Source organism: Asterias amurensis, chromosome 2, assembly GCF_032118995.1.
Source record: "Asterias amurensis chromosome 2, ASM3211899v1".
Classification (NCBI taxonomy): Eukaryota; Metazoa; Echinodermata; class Asteroidea; order Forcipulatida; family Asteriidae; genus Asterias; species Asterias amurensis.
In genome coordinates this window covers 7,915,894-7,938,244 of record NC_092649.1, presented here as the reverse complement: position 1 = coordinate 7,938,244, position 22,351 = coordinate 7,915,894, and the positions used below count along the sequence as shown (strand labels likewise).

Sequence of the window (22,351 nt, the reverse complement as noted above, 5' to 3'; positions counted from 1 at the left end):
CGACGATGGCAAGTTTTTCAAGACCTGGAGCAGTTCGTGTTGTGCTAGCCTGAACAGCTGACGTCACATTTTAAGTGAGCAGTTTGTTAAAATAGCGCCCTCTGGATTTGTTTTATGCAAATTTGTTAGGTTGTATAGACTGGTCCTTGTCTTCTTCCGCAAGGATAAAGACAGGTTGGCCTACGTGCTTTTCAGAACCAATCATTGATAAACGTGCAGCGACGTTAGCTTTCCATATATGTGTTTTGATTGGTCCGAGGTGGTGTGGGTGGTGCAGCTGACGCAGATCACTCGGACCAATCAAATAATACATTCTTCGAGTTGGGTGATGACTGGTCCATAAAGGGAATGAAATCTTTACATGAAAACTTTCGTTGGAACAGAGAGAGTCTATGATTAAGTCTGTCAGTGTCGTCAGTGTGTACAGATTCAGCGGATTGTGGGGCATTGAATATAGGATACTTGAAACGGACCCCGATATGAATTGATATCATTGCTTAAAGTGACCAAAGAGCAAGGACCTTTCTCTTTTCCCTTTCCCTTTCTATGAAGTGACAGGACCAAAGATTATTCAATCAAACTCGTTGTTACATCATTTGAAAGAGCATTGACTAAGCTTTTCTATCCCGAGTGAAACGTTTTAGTAGGCTTGGCAGTTCGTGAATTTTAAACACTTATTATACAACACCGCATCGCGACAGCAAACTAATATTGACGAATACAAACTCGCCGTTTACATACAGAAATCTACCGGATTCATACTTTTAATGAGATCTTGACAGGTCCAATGCTTCATTTTCATTTATTTCATTTCATTTATTAATTACACGGGTAAAAATTCAAGTACAGACAATATAAGAACAGTAAAAGAAAACACAAACATGCACATACAATTAGGAGAGAGAGAGAGCAAGAAAGTAGCACCCCTGATGGATTTTAAAAAAGTAAACTAAATTACTATCGAATTTAATCTCCTGTTCCGACCACTAGAAAATAAAAAATTTACAATAATAGTTTTGTCAGGAACAAAAACTAAACTTTCCTGAATAAAACTTATTAAATAAATGAACTATTTTTGAGATAACTTAAAACTTGTCAAAATTTAGCATCTTTGGGGCCAGATTTCCTTTACTTTTACCTGCGTAGTAAACAAACCAATGGGATTGTGACAAATCAACCAAGGAATATGATCCACAACGATTAGTTTTGACGCGGTTAGCTTTTAGTAGTTGGCTGCCGAGGATATCAAAAACATACTCACTATCCAAACATTGCGCTGCATTATAACCTTCATAACAATGAGTGCTTTGGGACGCCCATCTGGACTGATGAAATGATCCAAAATAAAATTACGTATCACTACTACTAGTTTTATTGTTATTCTATAAAACACTACTTGCACTATACCTGCCGTGGCTGTACGGGCGGAAAGAAACCTGACAAAGTAAATAATCTATAATACAAGATTTGTAAATAAATGGGCTATTTATTGCTGGTAGTTTATTGTTTCATACAGAATCAAAGAAAATGGCAATGTCAACAAACTTTTCCAGTCGGCACACCTCATTCTAGCGGTATCTCTTCCGGAGGAAGGCGTGCCTGCCGGTGCGTCAGGAGATTCTGTGCCCCCCCCCCCCCCCCCCCCCAACCTCCCCAGCATACAACGATATTCGCACAAACCTCTTCTGATAGCGCCCTCTTTTGAACCATCCTCCTTGCATTCAGCCTATGTTAATTCCTCATAATTATTACAAAATCCCCGGCAGACAGATTTCTCTTGGCACTGCTGTGGCATGGGATTCTGTCCTCGGAGTTTCGCTGTGCCCCCTACCCCATAACGACAAATTGTGTACAAACTATTTCTGATAGGTAACCTCTTTTTAAATCCTCCTTCAGCCCACGTAACTTTCACACGGGGGGGGGGGGGGTGCAGCATTTCGTAGGACTGATTCCCCTGGGATATGGCGCACTGATTTTGAAGCATGCAATAAGTGCAGTAAAAGATGTTTGTTAACACGGTTCGCCGTTTTGGGACAGAATTTCTGGGAGACAAAATCTCCTGCCACACCGGTACACAGCAGTTAACTACAGGATGGCGTCCATCTTGGTAGCCTTTTGTTAAACTATACTAAGTTTTCCAAAATGTTCTTGCGGTATTTTTCTAAGGAGACGTGACTTTGTAAATGGGCTAATGCACTCCGTTAGATTCACTCGTCTATTTTCGTTTTGAGATACCACCTTTTACTGGGTTGAATCCAGTCTCTTTGTCCAGGAGCCCCTGGGCCAGGTTGAGTTGCTTCCATGACTGATATATTAGGATTGGAGGCACCACCAGCCAGGGTGAGTTCATCCCGAAGAAGTAAAACCAGAAGTACAGAGGATGGAACCGGGGACCGTGGGATAGACCGTCGAACATCTCGGTGAAGAAGTACAGAAGTGTACCTGAGTGTGTGGGATCGAGAGAACAATTTATTCAATCATAATTGCCTAGAAAAACCATTTCAAAATCTCTCGTGCAATTTTTGAAAATTAGTCATACATTGCATCACAGGGACATGGACGTTTTCTTTATAAAGGCAGTGGACACTATTGGTAATTACTCAAAATAATTATTAGCATAAAACCTTACTTGGCAACGAGTAATGGGGAGAGGTTGGTAGTATAAAACATTTTGAGAAACGGCTCCCTCTGAAGTGGAGTAGTTTTCGAGAAAGAAGTAATTTTCCACAAATTTTATTTCGAGACCTCAAGTTTAGAACTTGAGGTCTCGAAATCAAGCATCTGAAAGCACACAACTTCGTGTGACAAGGGTGTTTTTTTCTTTCATAGTCATCTCTCGCAACTCTGACGACCAATCGAGCTCAAATTTTCACAGGTTTGTTATTTTATGCATATGTTGAGATACAGCAAGGTAGAGGACTGGTCTTTGAAAATTACCAATAGTGTCCACTGGCTTATAAGGCAATGAGTAGGTATACATATTCAAAACGGGGACCTTTGACAATAGAGTCCTTGGTTCGTGATCCCGAAGCAGGAAAGGTCCACAGTTGGAAAACATGTAGAAAACCATTGGGATCTGTTGCCCCCCCCCCCCCCCAAAAAAAAAAAAAAAAAAAAAAAAAGCCCCCCCCCCCCCCCCAAAAAAAAAAAAAAAAAAAAAAAAAATGAAGTGTAAACGAAAGAGGGAAATGAGGTCCATGGTTGTAAACAGCATTATTTTTATCCGGTTACAAACAATGACTGACACTATCTCACCGTAGAATTGACCAATGGAGACTCCGAACTGGAGCACGTGACGCATTGGGTGTCTGTTTAGGAACGCCCAAATGATGACGAAACATCCGGGACCTTCTATCCATGCCGTCAGTCCCTCCATGATTATAATACAGGCATCAGACCTGAAAGATAATGTGTACTTTTTATTATTTTAAATTATAGGCGGGAAAATGTTTCGCAGTTATTTAATGCAATATCCCGTGTCAAATCGTCACCGACGCCATAAACTTTTGCATATACATACATATGTACAACAGTAAATGATAGGTGAAGACGGCGCGCCGCGCGGCGTTTAAAGGCACATTATCAGTGAGCCTTGTGAGAAATGTCTTTCGATAAAAATAAATTGTATACTTACTGCACATATCTGCTATCTCCCTTTGTGTACTCTTTCCCTGTAATAACAAAGGAAACCTAATATTGTATTCTGCCAGTCTTGCTCATTATTGTGACACCGCAATGTGTGTATACTTCGCGATGTTGAACCCTATCGTGAAAAGTGGTCATCCAAAGTTCAAAGAATGTTGCATTAAAGCATCGTTGGGTAACAGTAAAAACAAGACAGAAATTATAGATGACATAAGGATTGCGATCACACCATGTAATGACTATCTCTATATGAGTTGGGGTGGTTCTGAAAAGATCCGTTGGTTTCAACTCGATGTTTCGATCAGCACTCTGATCGTCTTCTCTACGCCCTCTCCATCATACAGCTCATCAAGTTTGTTCACTCTGTGCGCCATAAATAGCGAGTGAAAGTCATTACATAAAATTACAGTTTAACCTTTTTTGTTAATTTTGTAGTGAATCTTGCGTTATTTTTTGGGGGGGTTGATGTTGATGTACTGTTTCCAAATACTGTTTTAAATACAAGATCTTGAATACCATTATTCGCGTATTTGGGGGAAATGTATACTTTTCACAAATTAAACCTTAATGAAAATGTTACAGTTTGTCTTGGGCAAAAATATGTTTCACTTGCGGCAAAATCGTGAATTAATTCGGGGAAAATTTTGCAAAATGTGTGATGTCCCTTGAGAGACAAGGTAAAGGTTTATGTTAATATGGAATGGAGTTGAATTCTTAGGTTATATAAGTTAACTTTCAAACTAGTTGATGTTTATTTTCATGTTTAATTGATTAAAACGAACACTCACACATTTGTGCCAATAAGTTGTTGTCACCGGGAAAGTTGCTGCTATTCATGCTGATGTACCCCTCCATGATCACGTGGATGCAACCACATAACCCCCACCAGCACAGCGCAGCCTTCTCCCATGATCCTAGGAGACGGTTAAACCGGTCCTGCTTCACAAACTTCCAGAAACACACGAAGATGACAACGAAGGAGCCCAGAGTAATTGGTGTGACGGCAAGCCCGAGACTGTTCTCCTTGTAGTGGGGCACCTCCAAGCCCAGTGGATAGTACGGATGCGACACGTTTGATGCCATGGTCACAGTTATCACAAGAGTATATTACACTAAAGACCAACCTGTGTTTTGAAAACCTTCGTTCCGAATGATTCTTATTTCCTCGGTAACTCTGTTTTGTTCTTTATGCTTATATCACTTTTGTAAATGTATTCTAAAAACCCAAATCGACAAGTTGTAGGTCTAAATGGTTCATTAACTAAGTACCCGCATCTTCTAAACGTAGCTAGGCTATAAATAAGCCAACCAACCATTCGGGGAGAGGTTCATCAAATTGTAGGAGGCCTCGTTATTGTGAAAGGAACTTGTTTGGCTTCTACAGTTCAGACATATAGGGGCATTGTCACACCTTGAGACAACTTTTGCAGGCAACTTGGAGCCAACCAACTGCAGCGAAGGCTACATGATCACCTTTTGTAGCACATGAGTCATTCTTTCAATCAATGTCATACGATTCCAAGAATGAAACATAACAACTCACAAGTGTTATTGCCCCTTTCCTTGGACATTGACTCGAACATGTTGTCTGCAAAAATGCCTCGTGTGAAATGGCCCTAAAACTGTAGCCCTGGCGGCCTTACACTTTCGTATTATACTACTGTGATAGCCCTTAAAGGGCTACCTAAAACAGGTACTGGAAGGACACTTTGAGAACCTGTTTAAAATGTGTTCGTTTATCATATGTAAATATTCATTTTTTAATTGTTTGCAATAATCGTTCAAAAAAACAGGCCCCACCCTCAAGGTTTTGAAAAACTAAAAGCACTTCTGTCGTTGGCGGCGTTGCGTCATGGCAATACTTTGACGTCATGCGTGGGAGTTTGTTTTGTTATATCTCCAAGCTGTAACACAGCGGCTATACGAAACTAAGCTCCCAGATGACCCAACAAACGGGGTGACCGTACACGGAGCTTTTTGCGAATCTGTTTCGAAAATACCTGAGAAGAGTATTCAACATGATTGGGTGGGTTTTTTACAATTAAAATCTGATATATGAATAATATGAACTCATCTTCCCTAGGTCTTTCACTAATGTTGGGTGCGTGACGTATGGCTGTGCTTGGTGTGCACATATTATTATAACTTTCCTGCAATAGCGTCATGTACTCCCTTTGCAGCCAAATTGCAACATGGACATCGTCAAAAAGGTATGAGACAGAGTATGCAATCAAAATCACAAGTAAAATAGTGGCAGCACAAAGACTAACTAGTTACTTAACTGCATATTAGTGTCGTAGCAACAACTAACTCATCAGATGCAAATTCACAACGTTTCAAAAAGTATCGCACACGGTTGCGCATAATAATATTCGCCAACAAATCCACAATATCGCATTGGGCAAGTATTCGCGTTGCGATGTCCCTCCAGGGCAACCATATTAATGTCTGAAATGGACCGTTCCGGCTTTCCACTAAGCTCCGCCCACCGCACACGTGAGCAAGACACGTGTACGAGCACTCCCAATGACATTCTGCACGATTCTGCCGCGAATGCCAAATATACGCACACGCATAACCGAGTTTGTCCGACCACAATCATTGCTGTGATTGGTCAAATGGGTGAACGCGCACGGTTTGATTGACAGGCCGGATCGGTCCATTTTTGGAGACACATTGTGTACAAAGTGGGCGTGGTTTTGGGGAAATGTCTACGATTTGGGAAGAGCGGATGACAAAGTAAGGCCACCATAGTTTCTTTAATGACGTAATGCTGTGCAGTATAAGCACTTCATATATCAAAACTTTCAGGCAAAATATTCTTACAAAATGTAACGGCCATTTTCCGTGAAACCTTGCACAACTTATTTATGGACACACATCCACAGTGGACTTTTGTCTCTTCACTTATAGTTTGATTTCACGCTATAATTCAAAGAAACGTTTTGTTCAAACGTCGTGCCATGAAGGAAACAATCTCGTCTATTTTAGCAGGTCCAAAGTTCTAATACACGCGAGACTTGCATAGTCTTATAACAGATGGGTTTTTTTCATTGGTAATTTGACGAACCATTCCATTATATGCAAACTAACCCCCTACCTGCATATTACATGTAAGACAGTACGACCGGAAGGCATTTTGGGAAAAACACCTTCGCAAACTATTCTGAATCAAGGTCACTTATTTGCTGGTACTAAACAAGAGCTTCTTCATCAGAAAATAAAACTGTATAGAAATAAAAACAAAACAAACCACCACCTACAACAACAGAATCACAACTTCTTGAAGACACCAATGTTTGTAATGAGAGAAATTGGCTGTTGTAAGTATCCCCTTTATTGTGGTTTGTCGAGCTTTCTTGACGGTGAGATAATCTAAACAAAAACAAAAAACAGACAAACAAACAGAAAAACAAACAACAAACAAACAAACATACAAACAAACAACAGAGAAAATGATGAACTCAAACAAGCTTTCAAGTTGGAATTGTTAATATTGCTTTAATACAGCTTCAACGAAACGTCAAGAGATTTTCAACTCTGCAAACTATTTTTTGTTTCTCATTGTTTCGATTTATCAAATTGTTTTGCTGGTATTTAACAAAGCCATGCTTTATAACAACAATAATGTAGAGATATAGAACGGTCGACAAACTTTCCAGTTTGATGACTGAACTTGCTGGTAGTTCAAATACCTTCGTGCCATAAAAAACAATCGTAAAGTCAACAAACTTTCCAGCTCGCTTCTTATACATTGAGGTCTGGATGCTGGTGTTAAATATCAAACAAAGTGGAGATGTCAACAAACTTTTTCGATTTAATATTTTGTGTGAATTAATTTGCTGACGCTTGATTGTGGCTTTATTGTACAAAAACAATATTAATTTTATTTTTTGTTCAACCCCAAAAATCAAAAATAATATTAGTATAACTAATAATAATAATAATAATAAGACTTGTAATGCGCACATATCCACCCTGCTGGGTGTTCAAGGCGCAGTAAAACCAAAAACAAAAACAAAAAAACAAAACACAACACAAAGAAAAACAGACACAACAAAATTAGTCATTGAAAACCTGTGACATAAGATAAGTTTTGAGAAGAGACTTGAATTTTGCAGTACAAACACAAGATCGAAGATTAAGTGGTAGAGAGTTCCAGATGCGTGGCGCAGCTGAAGAAAAAGACCTGTCACCCCATGAGTGTCGAGACTTGGGTTCAATGAGGAGAAGCATAGAACTTGATCGAAGATTCCTTGATGGAGTGTAAACGTGAAGCAGTTCAGAAATATAGTGGGGAGCTTTGCCATTAAGAGCTTTGTGGACAATGAGCATCAGCTTGAAGATGATTCGTTGAGAGATAGGCAGCCAGTGTAGTTGTTTCAGAATGGGGGTGATAGAACAGGATTTTCTAGACAGTGTCACAATGCGGGCAGCAGTATTTTGGAGCCGTTGAAGTCGGGAAATCTGGTTGTTAGGAAGACTGTAGAGAAGAGCATTGCCGTTGTCAAGACGAGAAGTAACAAATGCGTGAATGACCTTTTCAGTGGCACTTTTGTCCAAGTACTTGCGAATCTTACCTATATTCCTGATGTGATATGATGATAAACGAACAATGTTGTTGATGTGTGGCTGAAGTGTCATCGATGAATCAAAAATAACCCCTAAGTTCCGAGCTTTCAGCGAGGGAGCTATCCGAGCATCACCGATGGAGATGTATGGCACTGAAACCTTAGTTAACTGTTGACGTGACCCAAATAGAAGGAACTCTGTCTTATCATCATTTAACTTCAGGAAGTTTTGTTGTGTCCAACGTCGAATCTCTTGGATGCATTTCTCAAGTCTTGCAATAGATGCATTGGCGTTTTCTTGAGAAGATTTAAACGTGATGTATAGCTGAGTGTCGTCTGCGTACACATGGTAATTCAGATTAAATTTCAGGATGATGTCACGAATCGGTAAAGTGTATAGCGTAAACCACTGCGGGCCGAGTACCGACCCCTGTGGCACAGAGTAGTTCAAAACAACAGGGTCGGATATCGCGGTGCCAATACATACATGCTGAGTTCTATTGTAGAGATACGATTTGCACCATGCTAGGGCTGTGTCCTCTATGCCAAGGTGATTCTGGAGCCGAGAGAGAAGGATGTTGTGATCGACAGTGTCAAAAGCAGCACTCAAGTCTAGCAGGACTAGTGCTGTTAGGTTACCATTGTCCATTGCAGAGAGAATATCGTTGCTCACACGGACTAGTGCAGCCTCGGTCCCATGGAAAGGCTTGTATGCTGACTGGAACACGTCGGACAGGTTGAAAGTATGAATGTGATCAGAAATACGTGATGAAACTACTCGTTCGATGACTTTTCCAAGATATTTTAAGTTTGCAACCGGTCTGTAGTTTTTGAATATCTCCTTGTCCAGGTTTGGTTTCTTGATGAGCGGCTTGATGTAGGAAACTTTGAGGCTATCGGGGAAACAACCGGAACTGAGGGATTCGTTTACAAGCTTAGTGATGTAGGGTACAAAAATATCGATGTTTTGCTTTATCATAGATGTTGACACTGGATCCAGCTCACAGGATTTTGAAGGAGATTTCATAATAACTAGGGGTGTTTTATAGGAGTAGAACCCTTGTGATCTTTGGTGCTGTGAGATAAACCTACGAAGCACACAAACAACCTAATAAGTGGGTTTTTTAAAACTCATTTCTAAACAACATATAATAAACCAAGTTTATATAGTATATGTATAATAATAAAGCATTTCAATCCAAAAATATCTATGAAAGTTTCCACCATTACCGACTTTAAACTGACTATAGAAATTGTGTGCAAATCTGAGAACATTTTTAAATCATTTGAAACTTTATGCTGCTCACGTACTCTCATAAGCAGTGATTACACTCCACACTCAAACCTACACGTAACAAAATTCATATTCAAGTGCAATCAATTTTTTACATAAAAGGTTTTTGATTTGAACTTAATTGATTTTTTTACATTCACCATACTAGCCAATAATCCAATGGAGAGAAGACGAGAAAGGAAGATGTTCACTTATAGGTGTTGGAAGAAAACCAAAGGGAACTATTCAAGAGAAACCCCACGCAGTCAGGTAGGGGCTGAATCTCAATCAACATAGTGCCACAAAGAAGGATTCGAACCGGGACCTATATAAAGAGGTGGAAGGCGAGGAAAGCTACCACTATGCCAGCCAGACAACCCAAACATAATTTTATTAGAAGAGACATCTTCTTTAAAGACACTGGACACTATTGGTAATTGTCAAAGACCAGTCTTCTCACTTGGTGTATCTCAACATTATGCATAAAATAACAAACCTGTGAAAATTCCAGCTCAGTCGGTCATCGAAGTTGCGAGATATTAATAATAAAGAAAAAACACCCTTGTCACACGAAGTTGTGTGCGTTTAGATGGTTGATTTCGAGACCTCAAGTTCTAAATCTGAGGTCTCGAAATCAAATTCGTCGAAAATTACTTCTTTCTCGAAAACTGTGTCACTTCAGAGGGAGCCGTTTCTCACAATGTTTTATACCACCAACCTCCCCATTACTCGTCACAAAGTATTAAGGTTTTATGCTAATAATTATTTAGAGAAATTACCAATAGTGTCCACTGCCTTTAACCCAACATCATCTTCTACATCATTTTCAATCTTAAAAACTCATCTAATTTTTTTGGAGACACCACCTTTAACTGGGTTGAATCCAGTCTCTTTGTCCAGAAGCCCCTGGGCTAGGGTGAGTTGCTTCCAGGACTGATAGATTAGGATTGGTGGCACCACCAGCCAGGGTGAGTTCATCCCGAATACGTAAGTCCAGAAGTATATAGGGTGGAACCGGGGACCGTGGGATAGACCATCGAACATCTCGGTGAAGAAGTACAGAAGCGTACCTGGGTGTGGGATAACAAAAGATAGTCTTGACTTGGTTTGCGAATGACTTTTTATGACAGCAAACATCGCTGCAGGAACTAGGTTTTGTGGTGAGAGGGCGCGGCAACACGAGGCAGTGGCTAAAGGCTTGTATACCACACAAGTCAGTGGTTAATGGCTAGTACAACACGAGGCAAAGGATAGTGGCTAGTACCACACTAATAGTATAATGGGTGGTGGCTAGTACCACACGAGGCAGTGGCCAGTATACAAATATTGACTGCTTCGAGTGCTATGGTTAAAACTATGACTCCCGAGGTGATCCCCGGAGCGTTCTATTTTCCCGAGGCGAAGCCGAGGGAAAATAGAACGCTACTGGGATCACCGAGGGAGTCATAGTTTTTAACCATTGCACGAGTAAAAGCAGTCAATATTTGTTTTATTACACCCCAAACATTTCTAAATACCGTACTGTTATTATTAAGTTACAGACCTGAATGCTACAATCCACGGACGACGCGAATACAGATTGCATACACTTTTACTTACTGTGTTGCATGTAGTGTCGTGCAATTCGCAGTGGTTACAGACTATTAATTTATAATCCTCGTACACGCACAGGACGTCTGGGTATTGCACGCCATGTGCTAGTCTGTCGGACTAGCGCATGGCAAACCGGCGCTCTATCACACGGCCGTCGTCTGGCAAAACTAAGACATGTCATGTGACGCCCTCTAAACCAATGAGCAGGCAGAATACTTGCAAGGGGTGTTATAATGGCTTGTACCATACCAGTGAGCGGCTAGTGGTCAGTGATGGCTAATACCACACTAGCCAGTAGTGTCTAATACAACACTAGCCAGTAGCTAAATGGTACAGCTTGTTGCCGCGTTCGCGTGTAAAGATACTTTGGAGTCGTATGACATATTGTACTACTCGAAGATAAAAGACCGGATGAAAACAATGACAGTAACTTACCGTAGTATTGGCCAATGGAGACGCCAAACTGGAGTGCGTAACGCATTGGGTGTCTGTTAAGGAACGCCCACACAATGACGAAACATCCGGGACCTTCAAGCCATGCCGTCAGCCCCTCCATGATAATAATACAAGCATTTGCCCTGAAATATCAACCAATATATTTTTCTATTAACTTCATATTCTTTTAAAAAGAATTCGGCACACAGTCAGAGTATGTCATGCGAAATATATTTGGCCATTGGAAAATGTGACAAGAACTACAAGCATTTTGGTCAATACATTAGAGTTGATTTGGTATAGACCGTATGCATTGACGTCATCCAGCCGCCATCTTAGAGGAAAAACGGTTAAAAACAATCGAGACGCAAAGATTTGTACGCGCGGCGCACAGTATTGGCCAATGAACAACCTCCTTTTGACCTCTAGGTGAGGGCGCCCTACTGAAATGACGTCATATGCATAAGGTCTATTGGACATTCAGTTCAAATAGGTTTGTACATACAGCGAGTGTACACTTTTGCTTTTTTTGATATTGGACATTAAACATTCACATACATTTGTATAGTAAACGCAGGCCCGAGTAAAAGTGTACCATTTATATTGTATACTTACTGCACATATCTGCTATCACCCTTTGCATACTCTTTCCCTGTAATAACACAGAAATATGTTGAAATATGTTAATTACACTGATAATTATTGGTGTGACAGTCTTGCGAATCTGAGCACTGGGACCCGTGAAAGTGCGCGATTTTGTCTCCGTTACATGATAATGAGATGTGGTTCCAAGAAAACAATGTTGGAATTCGCGCGAGACTTGAAGGCAGTGGACACTATTGGTAATTACTCAACATAATTATTAGCATAAAACCTTACTTGGTAACGAGTAATGGGGAGAGGTTGGTCGTATGAAACATTGTGAGAAACGGCTCCCTCTAGCTCTGAAGTGACGTAGTTTTCCAGAAAGAAGTAATTTTCCACGATTTTGATTTCTAAACCTCAGATATTAAGCTCTCGAAATTAAGCATCTGAAAGCACAAAACTCCATGTGACAAGGGTGTTTTTTTTTTCTTTCATTATTATCTTGCAATTTCGACAACCAATTGAGTTCAAATTTTCACAGGTTTGTTATTTTGTGCATGTTAAGATGGTGAGAAGACTGCTCTTTGACAACTATCAATAGTGTCTACTGTCTTTAAGCCCTTCTCACACTACGGAGCCACCCCAGCAACCGTTCTCATTAGAGTGTTGTTACTCCCGGGAGTTCTATTTCCCATGAATATGCACGGTCGTTTCAGCCCAACAGTCAAACCCCAGGATTGCGGAAAACAGGTCAGCCCATGCGGAGGCGTCCCAACGCAGCGCGGACGCAAACGTTGGGATGGGGGGTAAGTTAAACCCGCTATTGTTCTCACTAGCTGTCTTTCCCGGGGAAAAAAAAACCCGGGGGAAATTCACTCATAACCCTACTCCTGAGCAGGGTTTATATATTTACTGTAAATTAGTTATTTCCCGGGAAATTCCCGAAGTGTAAAACAAAAAAATAGATCGCCCAAAAGTTCCTGAGAATTTCCCGGGAAATACCTATTGTGTAAAAAGGGTTTTTGATTGTAGTAGAACACATACTTGCAATGAGACACATACTTTAAACGAGCTTATTACTGCTAATGCCAAGATCATCGGCAGGATAATCATTGCCTGTGGTAGGAAATCTGACGAGATTATCGTCTTCTAAAAAGGTGACCATCTATTGTGCTATACAAATATGAATGATACTTTGCAGCTCGTTCGGTTCCAATGAGGCGGTTTGATTTAAATCCGTATAGGCATGAAGATGATTGCATTAACTTTTTATAGATATAAGTATTAGCGTTCATTTCAATGTAACCTGGAAACAACTTTCAAGAGCGCGAAATAGTTGCGAGGGCTCATACTGCTTTTCTAGGATAACAATCTGTTGTACCCGTTGAACTTTTCTTTCTTAAAGGCAGTGGACACTATTGGTAATTACTCAAAATAATTGTTAGCATAAAGCCTTACTTGGTAACGAGTAATGGGGAGAGATTGATAATATAAAACATTGTGAGAAACGGCTCCCTCTGAAGTGACGTATAGTTTTCGAGAAAAATGTAATGTTCAACGAATTTGATTTCGAGACCTCAAGTTTAGAATTTGACGTCTCGAAATCAAGCATCTGAAAGCACACAACTTCGTGTGACAATGGTGTTTTTTCTTTCATAGTTATCTCGCAACTTCGACGACCAATTGAGCTAGCTAAAATCTTCAGTGGTTTGTTATTTTATGCATATGTTGGGATACTCCAAGTGAGAAGACTGGTTTTTGACAGTTTACATGTTTGTAACTTTGGGAAACCGTGGGTATAATGTCGATTGTGTTTTTTTTACGTACGATGCTCCTTCGAGACAATTTTAGAGTTAAAAAGATGGCGTTCTATTCTCAGTGTATTATTATCACTAAAACAAAACTATCTTTCGTTTTTTTATTTCCTTTCTTTCTTTTTCATTGTACAAACGGACACTTACATATTTGCGCCAAGAAGTTGTCTTCCCCGGGAAAAGTTGTGCTGTTCAGGCTTACGTACCCCTCCACGGCCATGTGGATGCAACCACACAACCCCCACCAGCCCAGCGCTGCCTTCTCCCACGAACCCAGGGCACGGTCAAACCGGTCCTGCTTCACGTACTTCCAGACGGCCATGAAGATGAAGAAGAAAATAGTCAAGGCAATGGGTGTGACCGCGTTGCCGAAACTGTTTTCCTTGTAGTGGGGCACTTCAATCCCCAGTGGATAGTACGGATGAGACACGTTTGAAGCCATGATTACAGGAGTTGCAAAAAACACAGTCACGACGGACGACCAACTTTAAGGTGTGAACACTTCTGTTCCGAACGACTAGTTGCACCAAAACTAAGTGATGCACCGAGCTTTCTTGCGCTTATAAGCAAACTCCTTGTGTTCAAGGATACCACTTGATGACATGGTAATTTATTGCCCGCATCACAGACGAAGTTCTCGATATCATTCGAACAATTAAAATTTATGAGTGTAGAAGAGATAACATTTGACTATGAGCTGGAACCTGGCATGTTACATTCAAGTAGAACTCAAAAAGAGTGGGTTGCTATGGTAAAGAAAATTAAACCGACTCCAATGTTAATGTTCTGAGTAAAATTTATACATGAATTTTCCCTCATCTTGCAAACTTCGTGGAGTGGGATCTGGACTTAATTATGTCTGGTCAGATGTTTTTTTTAAACCTTTGTTATTGATAGCTTTCAGGGAACTCGTTGCACTATTACTGTCAGTTTTATTCAGCCATAAGCACAAAAAAAACTATAGACAAAACCCACACAGACATCTAATCTTTCATAAACATTAAACTATGACTAAAACTGCGCCATATAAGAATACTTTACTCAAGGTTTGTGCCCATAATTGCAAATATTTACGTACACATTACTTGTTTTCCCGTGCTGTAAAAATTTACGTAAAATATTGACAAAAAATTCACGGTTGGTGCCCCAAATTTAAAATAATTTATCCAAATACATTATTTGCGTAAAATATTAACGATTTGTGTCCCGAAATGCAAATACTTACTTAATTTTGTACGCATTTCTTTTACGAAATTATCTCTTAAATCGTCAAATAATTATAGCTAGCACTTTGAGTCGCCCCTCAATGTCATGATGAAGTGCTATTAAAATAACAACGAAGGCATTTATGTTGCACTTTTCCAAAAGTCGCCAAAACGAAAAATTATTGGAGTGTTCTTGCAAACACAGCATTCACCACCTATACTGGTGCGGGCGGAAGGGCCTTATAAAAAATATAAAAAACTCTCTGCAAGTCGTTCAATTTGATGACATCGTATTTGTTTTGCTGGTATTTTGGATTACACCGTGCTCTTTCTTAAGTAAAACAAAGTAAAATTATGGTATAATGTCAACAAACTTTTCATTCTTGTGAATCTTTTGATGACGTGTTTTATTTAAAGCTTTATCGAACAAATAAAATCAGAGAGAACTGAGTATACTGTCAACAAACTTTTTAGTCATATGAATACTTTGATAATAATAATAATAAATAATAAAAGGTATTTATAATGCGCTTTTCCAAAACATGATCAAAGCGCATAACAAAGAATAGGATAAATTGAAACTTGCAAGAAACAAATCATTAATCTACTATTTAGGAAAGAGATAAGTTTTAATTTATCATGAATTTAGATTCATCAGTGTTAAGCTGAGTTTTATCGGAAGAAGAACGGAGTCCTGGACGGTGAGTTTGGCGAAGATGAAACATATTAGACAGATAAGGTTAAAAACATAGAAGAGTGTTGAATTGGATGCGCTTCTCCATGGAAAGCCAGTGTAGTTTAGCGATAAAAGGATATTTTAAAAAAGTTTGATGGTGCAAACAAAATCAGAGAAAACTATTCATAAAAACAACTATTTGAAAGTCAGCAATTATCAACTGTATGTGTTTTTTTTTATTTTTTTTAAATTAACGCCTGTGTGATGGCTCATTCTGATTTTTTTTCAGTTGAAATTGAAAACTCACTATAGTGATTGTCATTCAACAGTCACAAACAAGAATGACGATGACTAGAGCAAGCTAGTCGAAACGTTGAGACCAATTTCAGAACTGACTCCGCCGCAGTACAGTTTACGATCCTATAAGCTAAAGTAGTAGTCCAGTCTAATTGCTATACCATCCGCCCTGGTAATAGTTAAAAAGCAAGACAGTTCTTTTCAGAACTGAGACGTCTCCCGAACCTCCGATTATCTACTCCGCGGCAGTAGAATCAAGCAAGACAGTTCCCAAAGAACAACTCTACCTGGCAAGTAGATACACACATGGTGGTACCGCAAACCAAATATACAATCACAAACAAATTCATTCTCACTATTCGATCGAGTACTTGTCTTGAAGGTGGCAAGCATACTAAATAGTTCTATGTTTTTACTGTATGCATGCGAACATTTGAATAATAATACCCTTTATGGGATCTCATTAACTTTAATTAATTGGATTGGATTGGTTTGAATTAAATCGAATCGAATCGAATCGAATCAATGGGTACCTTTTGTAGGACGACACCAATCACAATGTCCACAGATTTACATGAGGTTAAATGCGTTGAGAAACGCATGTAAAAGAACCCAGTGCACTCGAAAAGAGAAGGGGTACACCCCGGTGTTCCTGGCTGTGGCTGCTATATGCGCCGATAGCACCTTGTTAACCCTTATAAGGTCCTAACTAATTGGGTCTCAGAATTCATCACTATCTTTCTGGAAGTTTGTAATATACTCAGCGCCTTGAGTACCTTGTTTGGTAGATACGTGCGCTATATAAGACTTCGATATTATTATTATTATTATTATTATTATTATTATTATTATTATTATTATTATTATTATTATTATTATTATTATTATTATTATTATTATTATTATTATTATTATTATTATTATTGTATTTTGCTTTGCTTAGCCGCAGATCGAACTTTATTTCATTGTTGGCCAAGAAACCCTTAAAATAAATTGTCAAAAAAATAGTTCACCATACCTGACGTAAAGATAATGGGTGCATTTCATGCGGTGACTGTCGGATGTAAGAAGCGCTATACTATGTACTTAGACAGGTCCCCTGTCTTTGGGATAAAAACAGGTACTTTCTTTTCAGCACCGGTGATTTTATTCAATACAATAGTACTGTTATTGGATAAACGTGCAGTAACGTGAGCTTTACATGTTGTATTTTGATTGGTCTGAGGTTGATGTTGATGCAGCTGAGCAACATCACCTCGGACCAATCAAAACACAGATATGGAAAGCTTGCTTTCGGCGTCTGCATGCAATGTCCACACGGGTTTTGTGCAGGCTACATGTACATGTACATGTTACTATAGGATTTTAGTTCGTACGTTTTTCCATGTGAAATGGATGTAGGTGACAGGTGATTACCGTACTAGACTTGATTCAAGCATGGAGGAATAAATTACTCCATGATTCAAGTACCAGTCTCGTGTGAGAGGTGTCCCCCACCCCCCCCCCCCCCCCCACCCCAACTAACTACAAAACAACACGTAGCATACACAGTACAGTGTGCCGTCACCGTCAAAATGTTGAACAGGTTTTGGAACGCAGAGCATCACCAAACAGTATTTTCCTGGGGATGGCACGGGATTGGGACTTGAGTCAAGTCTAGGTGATTACGGACGGGGAATGACCTAGGCTCAGAGAACACTCTTTGGCGTTTACTCGTGAGCCTCGAAGTGTGACGTCAGATGTCCAGGCTGTACTGTGTACCACAACTATAATATTCCATCAAACAGCATCTACTACCATACGGAAAGGTTTGCGGTAACACCATGTAATGACTGTCTCTAATGGGATGGTTCTGAAAAGAACCGTTGGTTTCAACTCGACGTTTCGATCAGTATATGCTCTGATCGTCTTCTTGAGAAAGCTTCGGAAGACGACTCAGAGCATACTGATCGAAACGTCGATTGAAACCAACGGTTCTTTTCAGAACCACCCTAACTAATTAGAGATTGTCATTACATGGTGTTACCACAATTTCCATATCGTATTATCACAATGCGAAGTTTCAAATCCTACTCAGCATCTACTACATTCATTTTCTTGTGACGGTTGGCCTTTCCAATGTGAAGAAGAACCACAAATGACAAAATACAACTCTGCACAAGAAATTCAATTTGAAAACGCTATTTATTGTAATGGTATATATATATATGTTTTATTGCTCATTTATTACAACATTAAACAGAGTGTTATTTTGGAATAAGGTGAATTCAATCTAAATGTAGCTTTTTTTAATAGAACAATCATTCTTAAAGCTGACAACTATCGCACCAAAAAAGTTATAAATTAAAGTGAACAATTATAGCCAAATCAAGAGGTGCAAAATCAAAGTACATTTTATGTTAATACTCCCCAATAAAAATAACATTGTTTGCTTTTAGCTTTAGTGTGAGAGTCCAAGTGTATTGGTGTCATAAGTAGGACATTGTTTTTGTTAGAGTTCCTTTTTTATGTGGGAGGATGAACAATTTGCCATTGTCAAGTGGGGCTGATGATAATATCTAGCTTGCATTGTGTGGACGTTAAACTACCACCCTGACTACAGCAATACTGAGACAATATTCATGTACAATCTAGACTGTTTAAAGAGGAATATCAATTCCTACCTGCAGTGGCCCTGAGTTTGGCCCCATACACCAATAGTGGCTTTTACCCTTTTGGGGCGAACTTGCATACAATAAACACTTTAAAAAACACAGACACGAAATGGTGCAATAATATTATCTTCCTTTTTAACATGCAAATTATCCTCCACACAATCATATCATTTCAATCTAAAAACAACTCATCTATGTTTTTTTGAGAACTCTTTTACTGGGTTGAATCCAGTCTCTTTGTCCAGGAGCCCCTGGGCCAGGTTGAGTTGCTTCCATGACTGATATATTAGGATTGGAGGCACCACGAGCCAAGGCGAGTTCAAGCCGAAGACGTAGCCCCAGAAGTACAGAGGATGGAACCTGGGGCCGTGGGTTAGGCCGTCGAACATCTCGGTGAAGAAGTACAGAAGCGTACCTGGGTAGGGGAAAGCAAAAGAGTTTACTATTTTAAAAACCATTAATAGCTGTTTTCCCAAAGTGGAAATAGTCTGGTTCCCTGTTGTTCACTTAATGTTAACATTCATTACTCGGTTAATGAATAGACAGGGAACGTGACCAAGATTGCGGCTGTAGACATAAAACACAAGACACAAGAAACGGTATTACTCTCCAGAAGAAGAAATAACATTGCTCGCACATCTTTAAACACAACACGAAATATCAAAATAAATTACAAATAACAAAGGACAAATACATGAAGTGGAAAAAATGCACACTAATTTAAAGGAACACGTTGCCTTACATCGGACGAGTTGGTCTATAGAAAGCGTTTTTAACCGATTGTTGTGAAATGCAAATGGTTAGAAAGATCTTTTAAAAGTAGAATACAATGATCCACACAAATTTGCCTCGAAATTGCACGGTTTTCCTTTTACTTTGCGAACTAACACGGTCGGCCGTTTATGTGAGTCAAAAACTTGACTCCCATAAAATTTGGCCGACCGTGTTAGTCGACGAGGTAAAAGGAAAACCGTGCAATTTCAAGGCATGATTGTGTGGACCAGCATTGTGTTCTACTTTTACAACATCTTTTTACCCATATGCATTTTATATCAAAAGGTTACAAACGCTTTTCAAAGACCAGCTTACCGATCAAAGGCAACGTATTCCTTGAAGAATAAAATCTATAAAAGGATGTATAAACCTTGACTTCTTAATGTGAACATGTCCCAAGGTAAAAGATCGGTTGAAAGAGTCAAACTCACCGTAGAATTGACCAATGGAGACTCCGAACTGGAGCACGTGACGCATTGGGTGTCTGGTAAGAAACGCCCACATGATGAAGAAACATCCGGGACCTTCAAGCCATGCCGTCAGTCCCTCCATGATTATAATACATGCATCAGACCTGAAATATCAACCAATTTTTCGTATTCTTTTACAATGTTTTTTATTTTAAGAATAACTTATTTCCAACAACAACAGTAGGCGTCTGGGTTCTTATAAAGTGCTTAATCACATATCACACAGGGCGAATCAAAAGCGATCAGTGTTTTTTTGTAGGCTGTATGTAAGAGCTACGTTTTTATTTATGAAACTTATTCCTTTATACATGACACTGCAAAAACTGAGATGTTAAAGTTGATTTTCTTTGTATCTATATGTGACAACGCCGACACGGTGTTAATTTCACCAACGATAATGGGGATAAATAACACCGTGTTGGTGTTGTCACAAAGATACCAGGAAGAATCATGTTAGCACCCCAGTTTTTGCAGTGTAGCACCATGCAAAAAACAATGGTTTCACATAGTGCTGTGGCGCAGCATGGCCAATTAGACCACGAACACCGGAGCGAACCCAATAGAGATCAGTGGGCGAACCCCTTCTGGTTAGTGTTACTGGGTTCTTTTTCATTCGTTATACACAAAATCATGAGTTTTTTTGCATCGATTTTATTTCGGCGATCGAAACGAGCAGTTGGTGATTTGGAAGTCATCTAAACACTCTAGTTTTCCGATATTGAGATGGTATACCGGCATGATTTTCTGTAAGATTGATGCTGGTTTGAAATTGATAAAAAGTGAGATTTCTGTTTCAGGTGGAGGCTTTTTTTCTAGATTAGAATCGATCCACCTCATTGATTCACCCAACTGTCTATACTTACTGCACGTATCTGCTATCTCCCTTGGTGTACTCTTTCCCTGCGATGAAATATGAAAACATTATTGTAATCACAAGCATAAAATGTATTTTATAGCAACTTAAATTTTAATAGCTTCATTGTTTTAATGCTAGCAGTAGTAGGCGAATTTCTTAGTTGTACCAGAATTTCCATCGTGCAACATTTCAAATCCTGTACTTGTATACCCTACTTTTGTCATAAATTTGATGGATGGACTAACACACAATCATTATTTATAATCATCTCTGCAACTTGCTCTTTACGGTGATTCTGTTTAATTACACCTTTTTAAAGATAATTTGTACAACCATAATTATTAAGTACATTTTTTGCAGTTTCAGCGTTTGTAATAATTTACCAATCGTGTTGGCTGTTCTCTTTTACAGACACTTACAGATTTGCGCCAAGATGTTGTTTTCCCCAGGGAAAGTGCCGCTGTTCATGCTGACGTACCCCTCCAACACCATGTGGATGCAACCACACAACCCCCACCAGCACAGCGCAGCCTTCTCCCATGATCCTAGGAGACGGTTAAACCGGTCCTGCTTCACGAACTTCCAGAAGCACACGAAGATGACAACGAAGGAGCCCAGAGTAATGGGTGTGACCGCATTGCCGAGACTGTTTTCCTTGTAGTGGGGCACCTCCAAGCCCAGTGGATAGTACGGATGAGATACGTTTGAAGCCATGATTACACAGGAATTACCAAAAACACAGTGAATACGGACGATCAACTAAGGTTTGAAAAAACTTCCCTATGAAAGCTTAATAATATAGTCTCCAAGATCCAGAATGCCACCGGCCGAATGGGATAGCCAAGGGTGAAATATGCACCGATGACTACTTGACCAAAGTTGTGTGTGTGATGTGGGTTTTTTTTTTTAACAAAACGCCTACTCAGAATGACACCAAGTTGGCGATTTAGGTACCCGCATCTTCCAAGCCCAGAGCTCTGATTACAATATTTATTACTAATTAATAGTGTTCAATAACCAAACCCTAAAGACCAAGCTGTATCCCGTGTGTACATGGTATAACGTATTTAACTGCAAGCCACGCCCACTTCACCAACAATTGCCCCAGCGATTTGGCCAGAAGTGAAGCCCTAAGCATTTTTTTAGTAGGATTTGAAACTTTTCATGGTAGAAATACGATATGGAAAGGTTTGCGGTAACACCATATAATGACTGTCTCTCATGAGTTGGGGTTGGTTTCAAGTCGACGTTTCGATCAGTATGCTCTGATCGTTCTCCAGCGTTCTCATTTCCATATAGCAATTGTTTAGTTATGGTGAACACGAAATTGCCATAATATCGGTGGATTTGTATGTATACGCCTACAAAACAGTACCTTCTAATCAGTGTCAACCAATATCTCAAAAAGGCTTTTTTGAAAATTGATTGTCAGCCGTTTTACCTTTTAGAGTGGTGACCACTACAGGTTAGGAGTGCATTGTTCATTTCGGGTGTATCAGACAG

At 39.6% G+C, this 22,351-nt stretch overlaps 3 protein-coding genes across 3 annotated transcripts; all 3 read right to left on the bottom strand.

The window, feature by feature from the left end:
- Positions 1 to 1,634: 1,634 nt before the first annotated feature.
- Positions 1,635 to 5,135, bottom strand: LOC139933892 (3-beta-hydroxysteroid-Delta(8),Delta(7)-isomerase-like). Its single transcript, XM_071928128.1, has 4 exons — positions 4,434 to 5,135; positions 3,635 to 3,671; positions 3,256 to 3,398; positions 1,635 to 2,442 (listed from the first exon to the last, which is right to left on the bottom strand). The coding sequence occupies exons 1-4, from the start codon at positions 4,726 to 4,728 to the stop codon at positions 2,216 to 2,218; spliced, it is 702 nt and encodes a 233-aa protein (XP_071784229.1). The 5' UTR covers positions 4,729 to 5,135; the 3' UTR covers positions 1,635 to 2,215.
- Positions 5,136 to 7,119: 1,984 nt separating this feature from the next.
- Positions 7,120 to 14,438, bottom strand: LOC139933969 (3-beta-hydroxysteroid-Delta(8),Delta(7)-isomerase-like). The gene is made up of 4 exons (XM_071928218.1): positions 14,064 to 14,438; positions 12,133 to 12,169; positions 11,518 to 11,660; positions 7,120 to 10,559 (listed from the first exon to the last, which is right to left on the bottom strand). Exons 1-4 carry the CDS (start codon positions 14,356 to 14,358, stop codon positions 10,330 to 10,332), a joined length of 705 nt encoding a protein of 234 aa, XP_071784319.1. The 5' UTR covers positions 14,359 to 14,438; the 3' UTR covers positions 7,120 to 10,329.
- A 3,860-nt stretch (positions 14,439 to 18,298) lies between these two features.
- Positions 18,299 to 21,754, bottom strand: LOC139954340 (3-beta-hydroxysteroid-Delta(8),Delta(7)-isomerase-like). Its single transcript, XM_071954096.1, has 4 exons — positions 21,268 to 21,754; positions 20,856 to 20,892; positions 19,954 to 20,096; positions 18,299 to 19,163 (listed from the first exon to the last, which is right to left on the bottom strand). Exons 1-4 carry the CDS (start codon positions 21,560 to 21,562, stop codon positions 18,937 to 18,939), a joined length of 702 nt encoding a protein of 233 aa, XP_071810197.1. The 5' UTR covers positions 21,563 to 21,754; the 3' UTR covers positions 18,299 to 18,936.
- Between the last annotated feature and the right edge of the window lie 597 nt (positions 21,755 to 22,351).

Bases quoted from the DNA above. Each gene is read 5' to 3' on its own strand.
- LOC139933892 (XM_071928128.1), bottom strand. From the start codon at position 4,728: ATGGCATCAAACGTGTCGCATCCGTACTATCCACTGGGCTTGGAGGTG. The intron at 3,399-3,634 runs GTAAGTATACAA...ATTATCTTTCAG, and splicing joins GGAGATAGCAGATATGTGCA to GTCTGATGCCTGTATTATAA. The intron at 2,443-3,255 runs GTGAGATAGTGT...CCACACACTCAG, and splicing joins CTCCATTGGTCAATTCTACG to GTACACTTCTGTACTTCTTC.
- LOC139933969 (XM_071928218.1), bottom strand. From the start codon at position 14,358: ATGGCTTCAAACGTGTCTCATCCGTACTATCCACTGGGGATTGAAGTG. The intron at 11,661-12,132 runs GTAAGTATACAA...TTGATATTTCAG, and splicing joins GGTGATAGCAGATATGTGCA to GGCAAATGCTTGTATTATTA. The intron at 10,560-11,517 runs GTAAGTTACTGT...TCCCACACCCAG, and splicing joins CTCCATTGGCCAATACTACG to GTACGCTTCTGTACTTCTTC.
- LOC139954340 (XM_071954096.1), bottom strand. From the start codon at position 21,562: ATGGCTTCAAACGTATCTCATCCGTACTATCCACTGGGCTTGGAGGTG. The intron at 20,097-20,855 runs GTAAGTATAGAC...TTGATATTTCAG, and splicing joins GGAGATAGCAGATACGTGCA to GTCTGATGCATGTATTATAA. The intron at 19,164-19,953 runs GTGAGTTTGACT...TCCCCTACCCAG, and splicing joins CTCCATTGGTCAATTCTACG to GTACGCTTCTGTACTTCTTC.